This window comes from Haemorhous mexicanus, chromosome 1 (genome assembly GCF_027477595.1).
Source record: "Haemorhous mexicanus isolate bHaeMex1 chromosome 1, bHaeMex1.pri, whole genome shotgun sequence".
NCBI lineage: Eukaryota > Metazoa > Chordata > Aves > Passeriformes > Fringillidae > Haemorhous > Haemorhous mexicanus.
Genome location: NC_082341.1, coordinates 69,140,006 through 69,157,098, shown reverse-complemented (window position 1 = coordinate 69,157,098; position 17,093 = coordinate 69,140,006). Strand labels below are relative to the sequence as shown.

At 45.5% G+C, this 17,093-nt stretch overlaps 1 protein-coding gene across 1 annotated transcript in view; it reads left to right on the top strand.

Annotated features, from left to right (window-relative positions):
* Positions 1–5,388: 5,388 nt before the first annotated feature.
* The window catches only part of BMP6 (bone morphogenetic protein 6), an 87,152-nt gene continuing 75,447 nt past the window's right edge, over positions 5,389–17,093 (top strand). The window contains exon 1 of the mRNA XM_059852701.1: positions 5,389–5,833. Coding sequence (XP_059708684.1) covers positions 5,404–5,833 — 430 coding nt within the window. The 5' untranslated portion in view covers positions 5,389–5,403. The remainder of the gene's footprint in view (positions 5,834–17,093) is intronic.

Below are 17,093 nucleotides of genomic sequence, written 5' to 3'. Positions count from 1 at the left end.
GCAATTCTAGGTGCCTCTCTACAGCACATCAGCCACAGAGGGATGTGTGTGCTCAAAGCTGGCAGCAGGACAAGGCAGAAACGGAAGGGAATTGTTCCAGCAAAGTACACTGCCCAGTCCTCTCCTGTTGACAGGGAGCTGGATAGCCAGAAGGATGAACAGCGAGTACCCAAGCACCATGATGTGGGAAATACAGTTGGATCCTTTCCTTACCACCTTGAGGTACTGATTCTAGTAACTGGCTAATGCAGAGTGCTGCAAAGTGCCTCTTGCTAAAACCTGAGTCTTACAGCTCATTTTCATGTTGTGAGCTACTACCACTGTTGCTCATTTTTTCTAAACAGTATGCCAGACAACGCTCATGGAGGGACACTGGCTGATGGCTCACCAGCTGACACCAGCAGAGGATGGAGTGAAGGCCTCTCCTGTTCTTGTCATCTCTTTCTGCAGCATTCAGGTTCTTGCAGTTAGGTACCTCTCTAGTTTTCATTGTTCAGAAGAAATTCAGTTCTTTCTCTGAGATACCACTAATGAGAAATGAAAGTAAAAGCAAATACCATGAAAATACCCATTAAAATTATATCAGTGATGCAATATATTAATATTTAATTAATTGCTGCAATTTCAGGTCAGGTTCCCTTGATACAGTTAACTTCAAATAAAATTTAAGGTAAAATTTTATTTGTACACAAGTACATCCTTGGTAGGGTGAAGATGGAGGCCAGTATTGGAATAGAGTTGGAATTGTTTGTGAACCTCACACTGGGATTTATTTCACTTTTAACTGTTTGCTTTTGCAGGGATAGCAGTGCAGTCCTGTTATTCAATTGATATTAATAACCATTTTTTAAAGTGTTCTGATCTGGGAAATTACCATTGCATATTTTTAGATCAGATTTCTGAGTAAAGAGAGTAGTGGTTTGCTATGTGCAAATAAGATGATGTTACTATTTTTCAACTTACTCTACTTGCAGTGGAGAAAGTTCGTTCAGCAAGCAAAAAGAAAAAATTGAGGCTTTATAGCAAATGCTGTTTTTAGCCTGCTTCAATCTTTGAACTAAGATTATACTCAACCACTCTTTCTCATTGCACAAGCAGACTTTGGAAAACGATACACTAAAATTAGGAGGCATGTTTGCATTTTCAACCTCTCCAAGTGCAGTGCTGCAAATAGTTCATTCCAGCTATGTCATTACTGTACAACATAGGGTTTGGGGTTTTTTTTAGAAAGCAAATGTCATTGCTTACATCTCTTCCACACTGCTTTAAGAAAAATACCCACTTTGTTTGGCAAAGTGAGTGTGGGGACCGAAGTTGCCCTTACTGCAGTGTCCTTGCTGACCCCATGAGCATAGGCGCCTGCATTTGTTACGGGTTCTTTGGTAGCCAGAGGTTCATCTGGGGCAAAGTGGTGTCTTTGCTCAGGAGATGGAGAAGGGATCACGAGAATAGTAAGTTCTCCACTCTATTCAACAGTATTTTATTAATCCTGAAAAAAATTTAACTAACATGTATCATTCTGCTCAGGTTGTGTAATCCCGGTAGGTACCTGGGACGATTGATGAATATTTTGCATACTTCTTCTCATGAGTACAGATGAGGTAGTGTATTTTAAGGCATTGTGATGAAAACTCTATTTTTTTTGTTTGTTTGTTCTGGGTTTTTTGTTTGTCTGTTTTGTTGTTTGGTTCTTTTCATTCTGAAGTCTTCCAGCTAAAGTGAACTACCTCTTTACTTCTTCAGTACTTAATGTGCCTAGAACTGCTCCTCACAACTTTTGCATAAAACAAGGAGCAAACTTAATTTGCTTAAATAAGAGCAAGAAATGATTTGATAAAAGTAGACAACTGAAAATCCAGTAAATCCTCTCTGACTAGAAACAGGTAGCCCAGCTTTTAATTGCATATAATCTAAACGCTGTCATTATCAGAAGAAACTAACTGCTGTAGCTAATCCTTGCTGGCCCCATGCCACACCTTGGGATAGGTATTCTATGGGGTACAGGCTCTGTTCATGGTCATGTATAAACGACTTTCTTCATGAAGCACCGAGCAGGTGCGGGATTGAATATAGATTAAAGTTTGGCTTAAGGACAGAAAATTACATAAGGATTGGTCTGGGGGAGGGAGGAGACCTTTTTGTATTATATAGAGGGAGTGTTGCTTATTTTGGTTGGGGGTAGTTGGTTTCTTTTGTTGGTTTCTTCTATTTTGGTTTGATTTTGGTTTTGTTTGCTTGTTTGAGAGACAAAGAAATGTTTTATTGCTGAATCGCCAACGAGGGAAACTTCGAGGAACAGATACGAGTTTCTCCACTTTGCCACCAGATGTCCGTCATGAGCAGGGAAAGGTGACTTGCACGGTACCCGAAAACCTGGAATCGCAGCGTTTTTGAAGATCTGACAGCGAAAACTAGAATGAAATTACGTGTTGCCACGGCAGGTATGCTGCGAAGGCTTTTTGGCTGCGAAAAATCCAAAGTCCTGCTGGTAGCTCTAAAATATATGTTTACCTCTTAAAACGTGTGTGTCTCAGCCTGCAGCAGTTGTAGAATACAGAGCCTGTGCGCTCCTCCAGAGAATTAGGTATGCAGCTTTCACACAAAGTCCAAAAATCCTTTTGGGAAACTTGCCTTTTCAGATGGTAGGAATATCTGAGAGAGCCTCCCCAGAAGGAGACTTAGTCCTTTTCAGCCTCACTGAGTTGCTGAGTGACGCTGTAGCTTTCTTAGGTCTGATAGCTTCAGCTGAATCCCTCAGTAAAGCATTCACATCCACAAGCAAGAGGCATTTCCAGGCATAAGCAGCATATAACTCTGGAAAGCACTTCTGGAAAAAAGGTTGGAACACAAACTTAATAAGGTGCAATGACTTCTTAAGGGGGATGTTATCTTCCCACCATGAGGGAATTTACCTCCAGAATAAAGTAATTTAAGAGGGAACTACTGGAAAGTTTGCTGTGTGTCCCTGTCCTCAGACTTCTTTAAACTTATATGCCCAAATGCTTCCAACTGTAATAACAACTGCTGTTTATTGCAGTAACCACTATTTCAGATTAAAACCATAAAGGTTCAATACATGTTTGAGAATCAGAGGAGCAGAAACACCCAAGAGCTGCTCCAGAGTTTGGCACTGTCTGTTGCTAAATCTCTTCCTACCTTCGAGAGAAGCATGGGACACTTTGGATGGAAAGGTTCATTCTTCAGCAATAACCGTGTAATGGGACACTTCCCTCCCTCATTGTCAAAACAGGAAGCCGAGGCTACAAAGCTCTTCTGGACACAGCGACAGGAGCTACACCCAAACAAGCTCAGGGACCGGGAAGTGAATGTCTGTGGGAAGTGGCTGCTCTCCTCCCCCACCACCTGCGGGAAAAGTACCTGCCTAGGAAACGTCCCTCACTCACCTAAGGGCTCCTGCACTTCCTCCCAACCTCCAGACACCCTTCCTAAGAGATTACAAAATGTCCTGCATCCATCTGAGCTCACAAAGGAGCAGTTTATGCACTGAGCTCTACTCCTGGGAACCTGGGTTTTGCCAGCAGGATCCCACAGTGCCTTACAGAAGAAAAGGTGTGTTGCTCACCACCTCTCTGGGAGTGAGCCCTAATCTCATCCAATAAAAGCAGCCCCACTGCACTGTGTTGAGAAAAGTGAATAAACGAACCAGCACTACAAAAATTTCCATGGATATTGCCTTCTTGAGTCCTTCCTGGGAAACACAGACCTCTTTCACGAAGATAGTGGGATCCACTACACCAAAAGGAGCATGTTGGGTCTGTGCTGTCACATGCACCCCCATTTTCAAATTTTGAGTGTCTTCACAATCTGGGGAAAAAAAAAAACGACAGTTGCAAAAGCAACTTGCACTCCTCCCACCCCCATGACTGCTATGCTCAAATCTCCTAATTGATGCCCTTTTTCCTATCCAAACAAGCTTTTAAATATCCAGCATTACAGTGTTCCTTGTCTGGTGCAGTTAAAGCACACATCTGTAACCTTGCTCTCAGAGACATGAAGGCTCAGTGTAACCTCCACTTCTGAAAATACTGTATTCTGTCCTGAATATTCTCAGCTGTGTCTCTGGGAAGCTGAGTATGAGCTTATTGCCAGATTCTGATTCTAATAAAGTTAATGGAAATTTTGCCAGTGACTTCAAATTGTCCAGATATTATTCTTGGGCCAACTCCTATGAAATTATCCCAGTTCAAACCTAGAACAATTGCACTGATTTCAGTGAGACTAGACTGGCTTTACTCATCCAGTCTGAGGAAGATCCATGAAGTCAGAGATCAGGGTATGGAAGAGCTGCCACTTGCTCAACCAAACTGCTGTTATTGGAGTGTTGGATGGTGTTTGGGTTTGGGTTTTTTTGTTTTTTTTTTTCACTCTTTGATGAAAGTTATGAAATCAGAGCTGCAGCATTACTGTTGGAGGGGGTATGTTCTTTTCTGGCAGTATAGCCTGCTCCGCAGGATGCAGACCGGTACTCCATCAATGGGGCTGGCGTGGGGTACCTGGGTAGTCTCAGCCATGTACCACAGTTTCATGCTCACTTCTCCAAGATACTCCAGAAAAGAAAAAAGCTGTGTAGCATGTCGTAACCTGCTAAAATAAACCGCAACGCTTATTCACATTTAGAAAACCCCACCTATTTTCAGGACAAATAGCCAACACCCGCTGGGGGCAGGAAGGGTGGCCGAAACCCTTCCTTTAACAAGAAACAAGCCAGCAGAGTCGAGCGGCAGAGGCGGCAGGAGCCGCAGTTCAGCGGAGCGCCGCTCCAGAGCGCCGAGCCCGCGACATCCGACGGGGCCGGCGCTCCTCAACCTGCTGCTCTGCCGCCCCCGCCCCGCCCGTCCGCCCCCGCGGGGCCGCGCTACCTGCGCCCGCTCCCCGCCCCGGAGGAGCGGCCGCCCGCCCCGCCGAGAGGCGGGCGCGCTGCTGATTTGCCTTCGCTGTCAGCAGCCGCGCTCCGGCCAGCCCGCGGGGACCGGGGCTGCCGCCGCAGGAGCCGCTTGCTCGCTCGCTCTCTCCCTCCCTCGCTCGCTCCCTGGCAGCGAGAAAAGTTTGCAGCTCTTCACCCTGCTCCTTCTCCCGCCGTCCGCAGCCCCCGCGGCCCGGCGCGGATCCCCCGGGCAGGGGCATGGCGCGCTGAGCGGCCGCAGCGGGCCGGGGGCGGCCCCGCCGCACCTGAGCGGCGGCGGGCGCGGGGGGCTCCGCAGCGCGCTGCCCCGCGGGCGGCCATGGGCGGCGGCGGCGGCGAGCGCTGAGCCCCCCCGGCCTGGCCGCCCCCCGCCGGCCCGGGCCGAACCCGCCGCGGGGGGGCAGGGCTGGAGGGCGGCGGGCAGCCCGCGGGGACAGCGCGGAGCGGGGACTTCGTCCGCCTGCGCCCGGCCGAGCGCCATGCCGCGCCGGCTGGCCTGGCTGTGCTGCTGCTGGGCGCTGCTGAGCGGCGCCTGCCGCCCCGCCGAGCCCGCGCTGCCCGCCGAGGGCGGGGAGCCGCCGCCGCCCGCCGCCGCCGGCTCGGGCTTCCTCTACCGGCGGCTGAAGTCGCACGAGAAGCGGGAGATGCAGCGGGAGATCCTCTCGGTGCTGGGGCTGCCTCACCGGCCCCGGCCGCTGCCGCGGGAGCCGCCGGCCCCGCCGCCGGGACGGCTGAGGGCGGCACCGCGCTTCATGCTGGACCTCTACCACTCCCTGGCCGAGGGCGCGGAGGGCAGCGCGGGCGCGGAGAGCGGGGCCCGCCCGCCGACCCCTGCCCCGCCGCTGCCCAGCCCGCAGGACAGCGCCTTCCTCAACGACGCCGACATGGTCATGAGCTTCGTCAACCTGGGTGAGTGAGGGAAGGAGGGAGGGAGTCCTGGGATGCGCGGAGCCCACCCAGCCGCTCGCCCGTCCGTCCGTCCGTCCCGCGGACACCCCTGGCCCGGCAGTGCGGACGGGCGGCCGCTCTCCGGTGGGGCGCGACGGGGTCGGGGCTTTGCTGGCTGGGACCCACCTTGGACTGCACGGGTTTCGGCCAGGAGGGCAGCTCACTTTGGGGAAAGGCAGAACCTCCACCAAACAGTCAAAAAAGAATATACCCCAGCATGCAAAACCTTGTGGGGAGAAAGTGAGAGAGAGGAAGGAAGAAAACAAAAAAAAAGAATATTTTTTTGTTTTCGTGGTCGCTGTTCTGATGATATTGGTCAGAGCCTGTACTTCAGAATTAAGCACACCTTCCTCTGCTTCTTGGGCAGCAGAGCTGGGATCATGCTGGAGTACAGGTTGCATTCACTCTGTGCAAGGTCCAGCAGCATAGAGATGCCGGACTCAAGACTCTGGGCTTGAACAAAGCACAGCCACACTACTTCACAGTGTCCTTGTTTCTCCTTTTAAAATATTTTTGTTTGTTTTTATTTTATTTTAAGGGATCAGAGCTAGTGCGGTGATGAATATGTGTACTACTCTGTGTAGGTTATTCTGGTGGTTGAGCACGGGAACGCAAAAAATCTGTATCATGTAGAAATCTTAAATTAAGTTTTGTTAGACATCAACTTGCTCTTCAAACAAATCATCCTGTCAGTGAAGTGAAGGGCTCTGAGGTGAGCATTGCAGTGGGAAAAACATGAAGTTTTTTACTTAGAGGAGCTCTTAGTACTATGCAATTGTAAGGAAACAGTGTAATTAGATTCAGCCTAATGTGGAGAATGAAAATATTTCAGTTGGCAAATAACAGTTCCTTTTTTTAGGGAATTCCTGTGAAGCTCAAGTGTCTTAGCCGGTCAGCTGAAGACTTTGCCTTTTTACTTGTTCTTCCAGAGCCGTGTGCCAGAACGACAACAGCTTGTCTTGCTTAAAAAAACAACAAACAAACCAAACCGAATTTGTTGTGTGTTTACTCCTTTGAAGCAGGGATATGTCACTGCAGCAGGAAATTTCTCAGAGCTCCCTGTGCTGGTACAGGTGTTCAATAGCTTTGTGCCATGCTGTGTGCATCTAGAGCAAGAGCTGAATAATTTTTGTACCTGATGGAAATCACGTGGTAGGTCAGAAGAGTTGCAAATAGTTGTTGAAGGATTTGTCGGCATTGAAACCGAGGCAGCCACAACTCATAAGGGTGCAGCTGAGCTGCCTTAGGTGCTCAGACCTTCCAGGAGCCTGGAGCCCTACTGTGCCCTCATCTGCCTTGCTTTAAGTCAGCTCTGGGATGTTTAGGTGGTGTTGCCATCTCAAAGCTCAGATGTATTTGATTGAGACATCCTGAAATTGCCCATCAATGAAACTGGCATGGTCTGTGGTCTCAGCTCAGAAGCCGAGATCTGGGAAATACTGTACAGGTTTTAAATCCAAAGGGCACCTCTTTTTCTTCCCTCCTAGCCTCCTCAAACCTCTCTGTCCTTTGAATACACAGAGCTGCTGTCCCTGTTCTTTGCCTTGGGGACTTTCAGGACCTATACTTAGAGCTGTGAGTTTAAGAAGTGTGGTGCTGACTGTAGCTGTCTATAAGCAACCCCCACGTCATGTTTTACTTGAGGGATGTGAAAAAAGGTGCCTGCAAGTGGCTAGGCAGTTCTCTAAAGAGCTGATTTCAGGGATAAGTGAGAGCATGTGGTGTTTAAGAAGGTAATTAGCTGTTTGTAAAGCACCAGGAGAGTATTATTAGATGGTATAATCTGAAAGTATGTGTTTCTTTTGAAAGCAACCCCTTCCACTCATATGATTCAAATCAGTTCAGATAATTTGGATCTAGACCCTTATGTAACAACAAGGAAAATTATTCATGTAATGTAGCAAAATAGTGCAATTGAAATGCTAGTTATGTGTCTCAGGAAGCATGAATCAACTGTAGAAATTTCTCATCAACTTCCAAATCCCGAGTCATAAACTATAATGTCATTTAACGTGATTGTTTGTTACCAGAGTGTTGACAAATCGATGGGTTGGGACTGAACAGCTGTTCGGTTGCTTTCTGTGGCTTCTCTGACATACCAGGGATTTTTGGGGGTCTTTCACCTGTGTATTGACATTTTCTTTTCCATTTAACAGCAATTCAAGTTGGAAAACTAGAGGAAACCTAAGGTTATATTCCAATATAAAACCCAAAGGTTTGATGGGAGAAAGCCAGCTTGTGATTTGTCAAAGTAGCTTTTTAGATTAAGTCAAAAATGCAGCAAAAGATGGTGGGATCACAGCAGAAGGGGAAGAATTCTTGATTTCAAGCACACTGACTAATCCAATGAAGTACGTGTCAAACAACCCTGAAAACTCACAGCTGGAGTCTGCTTATACGTGGACACTGCCAGAATTATTTTAGTTGGGGCTTTCTGCATGTGGCCATATATACAGTTACTTCTGTTCAGTTAAAACTGACCCCTGAAGAACTTTGTGTTCAACCTTAAAGACTTCCCATTCCATTTTTGAAGAGGCAACTACCAAAGAGATGTGAGGGGCCCTTGCTGCTCTCTCAGGGTGAGGAGTGTATGGTATTAGCTGGATATGCAGGTGAATGTGGCTGTGTGGGTGACCTGCCTGCTGGTGCTGATGTTGTTCTGCTGCAGCTCAGAACCAGACAAAAGTTTGATGCATCTCATTGTGCTGGAAAGCCATCAATCTAGGTCAGCTGTGCAGAGGAGTCCTACTTTGTCATGAAATTTGCAGGTGTTGATGTTCTTATAAAAGGGCATTTAATTTTTCCAGCCCTGTAGCCTGAAAAGAGTCACTAGCTTGTAGTCACTGCTGATTTTAGACTTGCAGGGCTCCAGCCCTTCCTGACCAACCTACATCCTTCAGTCTGGGGACACATCAGATGTGATTTCTCTCTGGGGAAGGCTATGTTTCCATATGTGCTCGGGGTATGAGTCCTCTTTTCAAAGGTCTTGCAAAGCTGAGGGACTTTGGTGAGGTCTCAGATTATTCAGGCAGTGCAGGCTGTTCTCAGCCTCAAAGGTGATGGTGTTCTTGGAGACGGTTTCAGTTTCATTCTGGGGTTTTTTTTAAAGTGAAACAAGAAGGTCACAGAGGTGTGGTGGTTCTTCATGCACAGGGAGTTGCTGTCTTACAGGGAGGACAAGAAATATCAGTCTTTGAAATGGGAAATCTGGGATTTATCTTGCTTACCTCGTGGTGTCTGTATTATGTTGTGGGCAATGATTCCTGGAGGGGCTGATTATAGGGGAGCTTAGTGTGTCCAGGATTTCCAGGAGATGCTTAGCACTCAGTTTTATGAAAAAAACTGCACCTGGACAGCAGTATCAGGGAGGAGAAATATTTTTTTGTTCCCATTATAAGCAAAATCACATGCGATATAAACCAGTTCAGATAATTTGGATAATAAATTTAATCTATCAGGTTAAATATCAAAACATAATTTGACAGAAAACATAACCTGTCCTTGGTAAATCTGGTCCCTTTTCTGGGAAGACGATCCTAGAAGTGTCTGTTTTGGGTGTTTTCATTAGGATGAAGCGTCCGACAAGTGCCTGTTTCTTTTCATTTCACACATAGGAAGTCTGGATAGCCAGCACAGATAGAAACATCTGCATGGATTCACAGAGGAAGCAGGGTACCAAACTTCTGTGGAAATGGCTGTACAGCAGGGTTGTGGGGCGGGGGAGTGCATTGTGGGCCAGGCATCTTTGTGAAACTGTTCAGCTCTTCTTGAAGGAACAGCCTTGATATAAACATGTGGCATGTCTTGACACAGTACTGTTGGGAGAATAACATCTATTAATGTTTCCTATCTGGAAAATGTACCTTCCTCATGGCACGAGATAAGGTTATCTCCTCTTGGCAGAACAGCCTGGGGTTGGTATGGAGATACTTCTTGAGGCAGTGAGGCTGGATTGACAGCTTGATCCCAGTGTTCTCAGGCACATCAGTGCTGATGTGAAGGGGATCTGTGCTGCATCCTCTGTTTCACCAGCTGGTGTCTTCAGAGTAGTACATGCTGTGTGAAGCAGCAGAAAACAAGACTCTCAAAGACTTTGCTACTTTAACGGCATCCAGAATTATTTGTGTATCATGAAGGGTGCTGTGAAGCAATTCTGTGTCAGAACGTGGTCTTCACCCATGTCTTCCTATCCTGGCATCCACACTGAGAGGATAAACAGCCATGCACTTCCTACAATCAAACCCAAGGAATTCAGTGGCAGTCTGAGTTTCTGCCATGACCCGAATCTGGGGTTGTTGATAGATGTGCAGGAAAAGTCTGAACCCACCAAACCTGCCAGAGATAAGGATCATAAAAAGTGTGCTTTGGGGTGTGGTACCTGGTTATTCAGCATTGTGGCTTTTTGTAGCAGACTAGCAGCACTGTTTCACTGTACGTCTACTTTTGGACAGAGGGTTTTCCCTTTTGTCATAAGACCCACAGGTCCCTTGGGAGGGCTTCATGCAAAAGGTTGAGGGAAAGCTCACCTTTTGCCAGCCAGTCCTGCAGTCAGTCCTGAAGCTTCGACACTATTTGAATTGGGGTTGGGGTGGAAAGACTCTTCTTCCATTTTTGAATCCCCAAACTCCAGGCAATCCCCATCTTCCCTGCAAGACTTCAAGTGTCAGCTGGGGCAAGGGTGCTCCCTTATAGTGCAAGGAAGTTGCTTGGAGGTAGCTTATGTTGTACAAACACACTCTCTCTCTCTCTCCCCTTGCCTATAAAGCTGCACTTTATGGATGTGATGTTTTACAAACAGGCTTTTCATCTTTTTGGCAGTGGTGACCTACCAGATTTCCTTCTAGGAATGATCTCTCACAAATCCATAGCACCTTAGGTACGAGCAGTATGCCTTTGTTCTGCACAGCTTTTCACAGGAGGGAAGCAGTGCTCCAGCATCCTTACATGTGTTTCTAAAGCAGGTGAATTTTTTCATGTGAAGGATTTGATCAACCCACCTGCCTTTTTGCCAGCACCATGCTTGCTGTTGGGAGATACGAAATTAGGCAACCAAGATGTCTCAGGGATGTTGCGTGATTGGATTGATGGGACCGTACTATTCATACTGTCATCCCATCTGTTTGTACTCTTGGCCACGTGTTGTAAAGGTCAAGACATCTACTCAGAGGGAATAACTGGAGTGTGTGATGCTGCAGATCTGGCTGTGCTGCCAGCTGGCTGTGTACAGCCTCCCTTGCTCTGCATGTGAGCAGTGTCCTCCACGTGTGTCCAGAGCAGGCCAATACTAGAAATCATGAAGCTGATGATGGGAATGAGTTTACTGACTTCTGCCAAGCCTTGTATAGCGGGCTTTGATGCCAAGACAGATTCCCAAGTGCCGAAGAGAGCCTTATATTTGCTGTTCAACTGATGCAGCTCGAGATCCTCATTTATGTAATCTCCTTGAAGTAGCTGCTGCTTGCAAGCTGCCTGCTGGTGTGGAGCTGCCTGACAACACTATTAAAGAAAGGGCAAAAGGTCTATTAGAAGTCCTCGGCTCCTCTGGACTTGGAATTTGAGGGACCGTAGTCATCCTTCTGCCTTTGGCTAGGAGCCCTGGAAGATGTGTGGCTCCTGGAAATGCTGCTCTTCAAAACCTGTACTGTTGAAATGAGTGGAGGGTCATGTTCATGTAAGCAATTTATCCAAGTCTGACTGTCATCTGGACTAAGCTACTGGGTGCAGACAGTGTGACATTAGTAGGATTATTCTCTGTCTTGTGAAAGCTTTTCAGAGCTTCAAAATTTACAGTCTTAGACTTCAACATTTCACACAAATTTTTCTTCCAGCAACAACAATAACAACAGCAATTTATTGTCATTTAAAAAGCTAGTATTGCCAAACCAGTCTTGATTACTTCAAGCCAATTTTTTTATCTGTAAATAAATGAAAAGTTGCATTTTGAATTAGAACCCCAGGTGTGCGGCTGGTGGGTTTTTTTTTTTTTGTAGTTATTTTTAATTTTTTTTTTTAATAAAAGCAGAACTTCCTAGTTCTTTCCCTCAGAAAAAAATTGAAGTTAAACCACTTTTTATAATAAGGTTTTCTTTTGGCATTTTTTTTCCAGCTCAACATGGCTTTAGCAGAAAATCACTTGGGCAGCTGTCATGGATGTCTTGTGCTGAGCTCCTGCTGGGACTGCTTGCTGCAGGCTTGTACCTCTGCCAAGGAGCTGTGGATCCTTGCTGGGTCTAGCCCGGTGCATTGCAGTGGTTATGCTCTCTTTTGTAGTTTTAAATATAAACTTCTAAGCAGTGTTTGTGATTTAGGAGGAAGGAAGGTGGTGTTTAGACTTTCCATGCCATGGAGTCACGATTCTTTTTAGGTCATCTTGCCTCATTGCTAACTTGTAGGGGGTTAGAGGAAGGTATGATTTACTCGGGACATAAACAGTCCCATTGTGTATCGTTTTCTGCTGTATCCCAGCAGATGCACAGCTGTGCTGCAAGGTACAGCCTACCTCCTAATAATTTAACATTTCCCCTTGACCATTTATATAGCAGTGTGAAGCAAAGAGCAAGCACTATTGCCCAAATGGAAAAATGGCTCATGGATGAGAGATTCCCATTTGTTACAGCAAGTATCAGACCTTGGAGTCAGGGAGATAGAGGTAAAGGACTGGAAAACTGTCTGCTGCCCACCTGATTCTTGGAGTCTGGCTTTGGGTCACACCTAGATTCCGTGTTCGATGGAGCAGCAGTTTTAAACTCATAAAGGGTAGGTTTAGATTGGCATACGTTTTTCAAACAGCAGTAGTGAGACACTGAAACAGGTTCTCCAGAAGAGCTGTGGATGCCCCATCCTTGGAGCTGTTCAAAGTCAGGTTGGATGGGGCTTTGAGCAATCTGTTTTACTGAACAACGTTCCTGCCCATGGCAGGGATTGACCTGGATGACTTTTGAAGATCCATTCCAGCCCAAACTGCCTGGAATTCTAAGTGGAATTGGGAGGGCACTTGAGACTGGGATTCTGTAGCCATGGTATGCTGAGGGTGAGTCGTTCCTTTCCACCTTTTTTTCGGTTGTGGCTGGCAGAGGAGGAGGAGTGGTGCCTTCTGCAGCCCTTGCAGCAGGGGTGGCTGGCAGCAGCACGCTAAGTGGCCTGGTGCTTTGCACCCAGAGCAGGCTCCCACACAGGGGCTTTGGGAAGGGCATGTGGCTGCAGCTGCTGCAGGGCTGCTGCAGGAGAAAAAAGCTTAATTAAAAAAGCTGAGTCCCTGTGGGATTGCAGGGGTGTTTAATACCTTGTAATGGATTTTGATTCCTAAAATCTGCTGTGGATTGGGGCTGGCATTTCCTGAACTTTCAGTTACTTAAGGAACAGTCTTGTAGTGTTGGGTAGAGTTTTGGAATGGATTTTTTTGTTTGTTTGCGTTTTGGGTTGGTTGGGTTTTTTTGGTGATGTAATGAGATTTTTTTTTTTTTTTTGTTTTGTTGTTAAGGGCACAAAGATTTTGACAGCGCTGCTTTCAGCTCTTTTTATTTTATGTAGCAGTGTTCATCATAGCACAGTGACAGAATTGAATCAGTGGTAGCAACAGTGGGAACTTTTGGCAAAAAAGGATAATGTAGACAGAGCCGAAGTGTTCTGCTAACTAAAACAGTAGCTGTATTTTTCAGAGAGCTAGACATGACTGTTTTGATCCAATGTGGTGTTAATCACAAGAATACATAACTGCTTTCCTGTGAACTTTCCCCTTAAAAATATCCAATGATATCACCTGATGTTTTGCACTAATGCTCAGTATAACCAGAATTTAGAACAGCTGGCTCCATATAAACTTGGAACGTTCATAGGTCAAATATTAGTGTATAAATAAAAACATTTTGAAAATGAAAACAGAAGCACAGTATTGGAAATATACTGAATGTGCAGATGTACTTCATGGCTTGAATAGCTTTACAAATTAAACAAGACAGTGTTAACACTTGTTCTGAAGAGTCAAATTTCCTGATAGTAAATGAGGGAGTGTTTTCAAACAGTATTCCAAAGATGTGTTATTCCATGTATGTTAATGGTTGTTTGCAGTGTGAATTGGCTATTTGAAACACTCTTCTAACGGATATCTATTTGTTCAACCCAAAATCTTGTCAAATGGAGATCTACAGTTTCTTTTATCAAGTGCAGGCTGTAAAATGTGCCATGTTTAAAGCATGCACAGGGATGTTTATGTTGAAGTGTACTGCTGCAGCTTTCTTATCTTGTCGCTCACCTCATCGCGTTCGTGTTGTGTGTATGGTCAAGGTATTAGACACTCTGTTTGTACAAGGGCTAAAGGGTGACATAATGTCTATTGAAGCACAAGTGTTAGGCTCCACACCAGGCAACAAAGAGCACTTAAAAAATGAGAACAGATTAGAGCTCATGAGCAGGGTCCGATAGTTGCACACGTAAGCCAAGAGGTGTTGGAGGGAGGAAAGGGTCAACAGCTATGGTGTGAAACAGATGTGCCTCCTTGCATCCTTGTCTCTCCTGGGCTTTCCAGACCACTTGAGAGAGAAAACCAGAGGAGTAAAGCTCTTAGCAGTCAATTCCAGTCTTTTTATGGGGAATAAAATTATCCAAATAAGTTGGAAAATAAGGTTTAACTGTAACTAATGTGTACAAGATGCAAAAGACTTGTCTGCCTCTGCCTTTATAAACTCTGTAATAATATGAAGTTTTTTGAACATGAACACTTGCTGCAGCCTAACTTCCATATTTTTCGAACTGCTTTAAAATATCTGGATAAAGGTGTTCTCTATCAGGCATTAAAGTGGTCACAGCTTTAATTCCTCACGGCACAGAGGCATGAGCTCCCTCTTTCAGTCCAAATTCAGATGAGCAGAGGCAGAGGCAGCAGTCTTTAATTACCAGATGCTCTGCAGGAAAACAGGAGGAAGCATTTCCTATGTCACTTACCATGGGCTTCCCATTCATGTTTCTTCACTACTTTTGGCCACACTGGTGGTGTGCTGCAGGAAGAGGCCTTACACACTTTTAATGTACCTGAGTCTTCATAATGATGCCAGGCTTGGTTCTTCAAAACGTTTGTGTGCAAACAGGGAGAGGCTTCTCTGCAAGCCTTGGCTTGTGTGAACAGTTTTGATGCAAAAAAGTAGGAGGATAGTTCTAAAATTTAAGCCTGGTTTGAAATTCATGTTTTAATATCCACACAAAGATTTGATTCACAAGAACAGAATCCAGGTGTTCAACTTAAATGATGAAGGTTGGCAAAGAAACCCTTCATTTTAGAAAAGCAGCAGCCTCTCTTGCCCACAGACCGTCATCCTGAGACAGCATTTCAAACATGCAGACCTTTTTGCCTAATTATTGTAACATCAAACATCTTTGACATGAAAGGGACCAAGCAGTGGCTATGCAAGATAATGATTTGTTTATAAAAATAATTTAAACAACATATGAAAAGGATAAACATGCATGTCCTGCCAAAATTCACTGTATGTTCTGCAGGCTTTGGTGATTGTGAATCTCTTGGCTTGCTCTTTCAATATTTTTTTTTTAATTTTTTTTTTAAACCCGCAAAGAAAAAAGGCAGAGGGGGAACGGAATGAAGAGAAATGAAGGGAGACTTAAAAAAAAAAAAGAGTTCTCATATTTAAGGAAGTTCCAACTTATTATGCTATGGAAGATAGCTGGAGAGAAAATACATTTGTTTTATGTACTACAGTTGGTTTCTCTTTGAGATGTCTGTGTCTTGTCTCTTGCATGTGATAGTTTTTACACTTTAATGATTGTAGCAGCTGTCCTGTCCAAAAATGTTCCATTTTGCAGGATATGTAATGCTCGTTACTTGCTAGACAACATCAAGATACTACTCTGTCTCTTATTCAGAACCTCAAAACACTTCATAAGCATTTAACTCTCACAGTGGGCTCTGACAAATGTAAATTGCTCTTATACTGATTTTCCAAATAACTAAGCTGAGGCTCAGGGGTTATGACTGGACCAGGGCTGTGATGAGATCCCTGAAATTCTTGCTTCTGGTCCTGCAACCTCACCTGTTTTCCTGACCTGGCCAGTCCTCCAGTGGCTCATGGAGCCAGTGAAACAAGAGGGTCTTATCTGGTGAAACCTGGCTTTTTTCAGGTGGCAGCATGAATCAGCTGGAGCCTATAGGTTCTCACTTGGCTTAAGGCTTTAGTTCTTCCTGCTTGTGAACTTTGCTCATCAGTGTTGCACAGTCTGTGCCTTCTGCAGCCATGCTCCATCAGGGACATGGCTCTTCAGACATGCATGCCAACAGCTGAACATAGGAGAGATGAAGGAGGTCATAGGTTAGCACATGTTTCATTTGAAAATTTGGAGAGCCTAATAGAGGTTTGGTTGATTTTTGATAAAGCCCGTACTGCGGGGAAGCTAATAGTAGGTGTTCTTCTGAGTTAACTGAGAGTGTTGTTGAGAAACTCCCCGTAAACATGCAGTGTAACAGCTGAAGTTGGTATAATGACTCCTTTATGTATCAGAAGTTGTTGGGATTGGGTCTGCCTGATACTGTTGCTATCTCTAGTCTCAGTAAAAGCAGTTTTATGGGGTCCCAAAACAGTCTGTTGCTTCTGGCAGTCGGTGAGCTGGCAGCTCCAATGCACTGAGGCTTGAAGAGATAGTTCATTAATTCATGGCTCTTTCCAGAATAAACATGGCAAACCTCCTCTGAAATAACAGACGGTAAATCCTCCTTGTCACTCAAGACTGCACATTTGTCTTCAGAAGAGGGCCGTGAAAGAAGCTGTCCATCTCCTACTGAATGAAAAAATAAATAGAAGAAGGACTGTGCATTGTGTTGTACTTGACATGGTGAAGCTCCGGGGCGGAATAGCAACAAACCTTTCCTCCCATCTTAGCCCTGTTAATTGTGCACTGAAACCAAGCGATGCCCACTGGGCAGGCTCTCAGATGGCATAAACTATCGTAGCTCTCTGCCAGGGATCCCTGGTGGGAATGACAGCACTTCTTGCTCCTTCTTTGACTCTTTTTGGGAAGGTAGGTGTCAAAATCTCTCAGCTTCAGGTCCTCAGGGATAGGACCTCTGGTCTCTCTGTGCTGGGAGACTTGTAAAGGTTGCTGCAAGCCGGGGTTGCTCGGAGCGCACAGATGTTTTGTGCAGCTTGTTATTTTCTATGTTGGAGGTTATGAGTCAGAATACTGTTACCAAAATGTTTATGTGAAATCATTTCTGAGT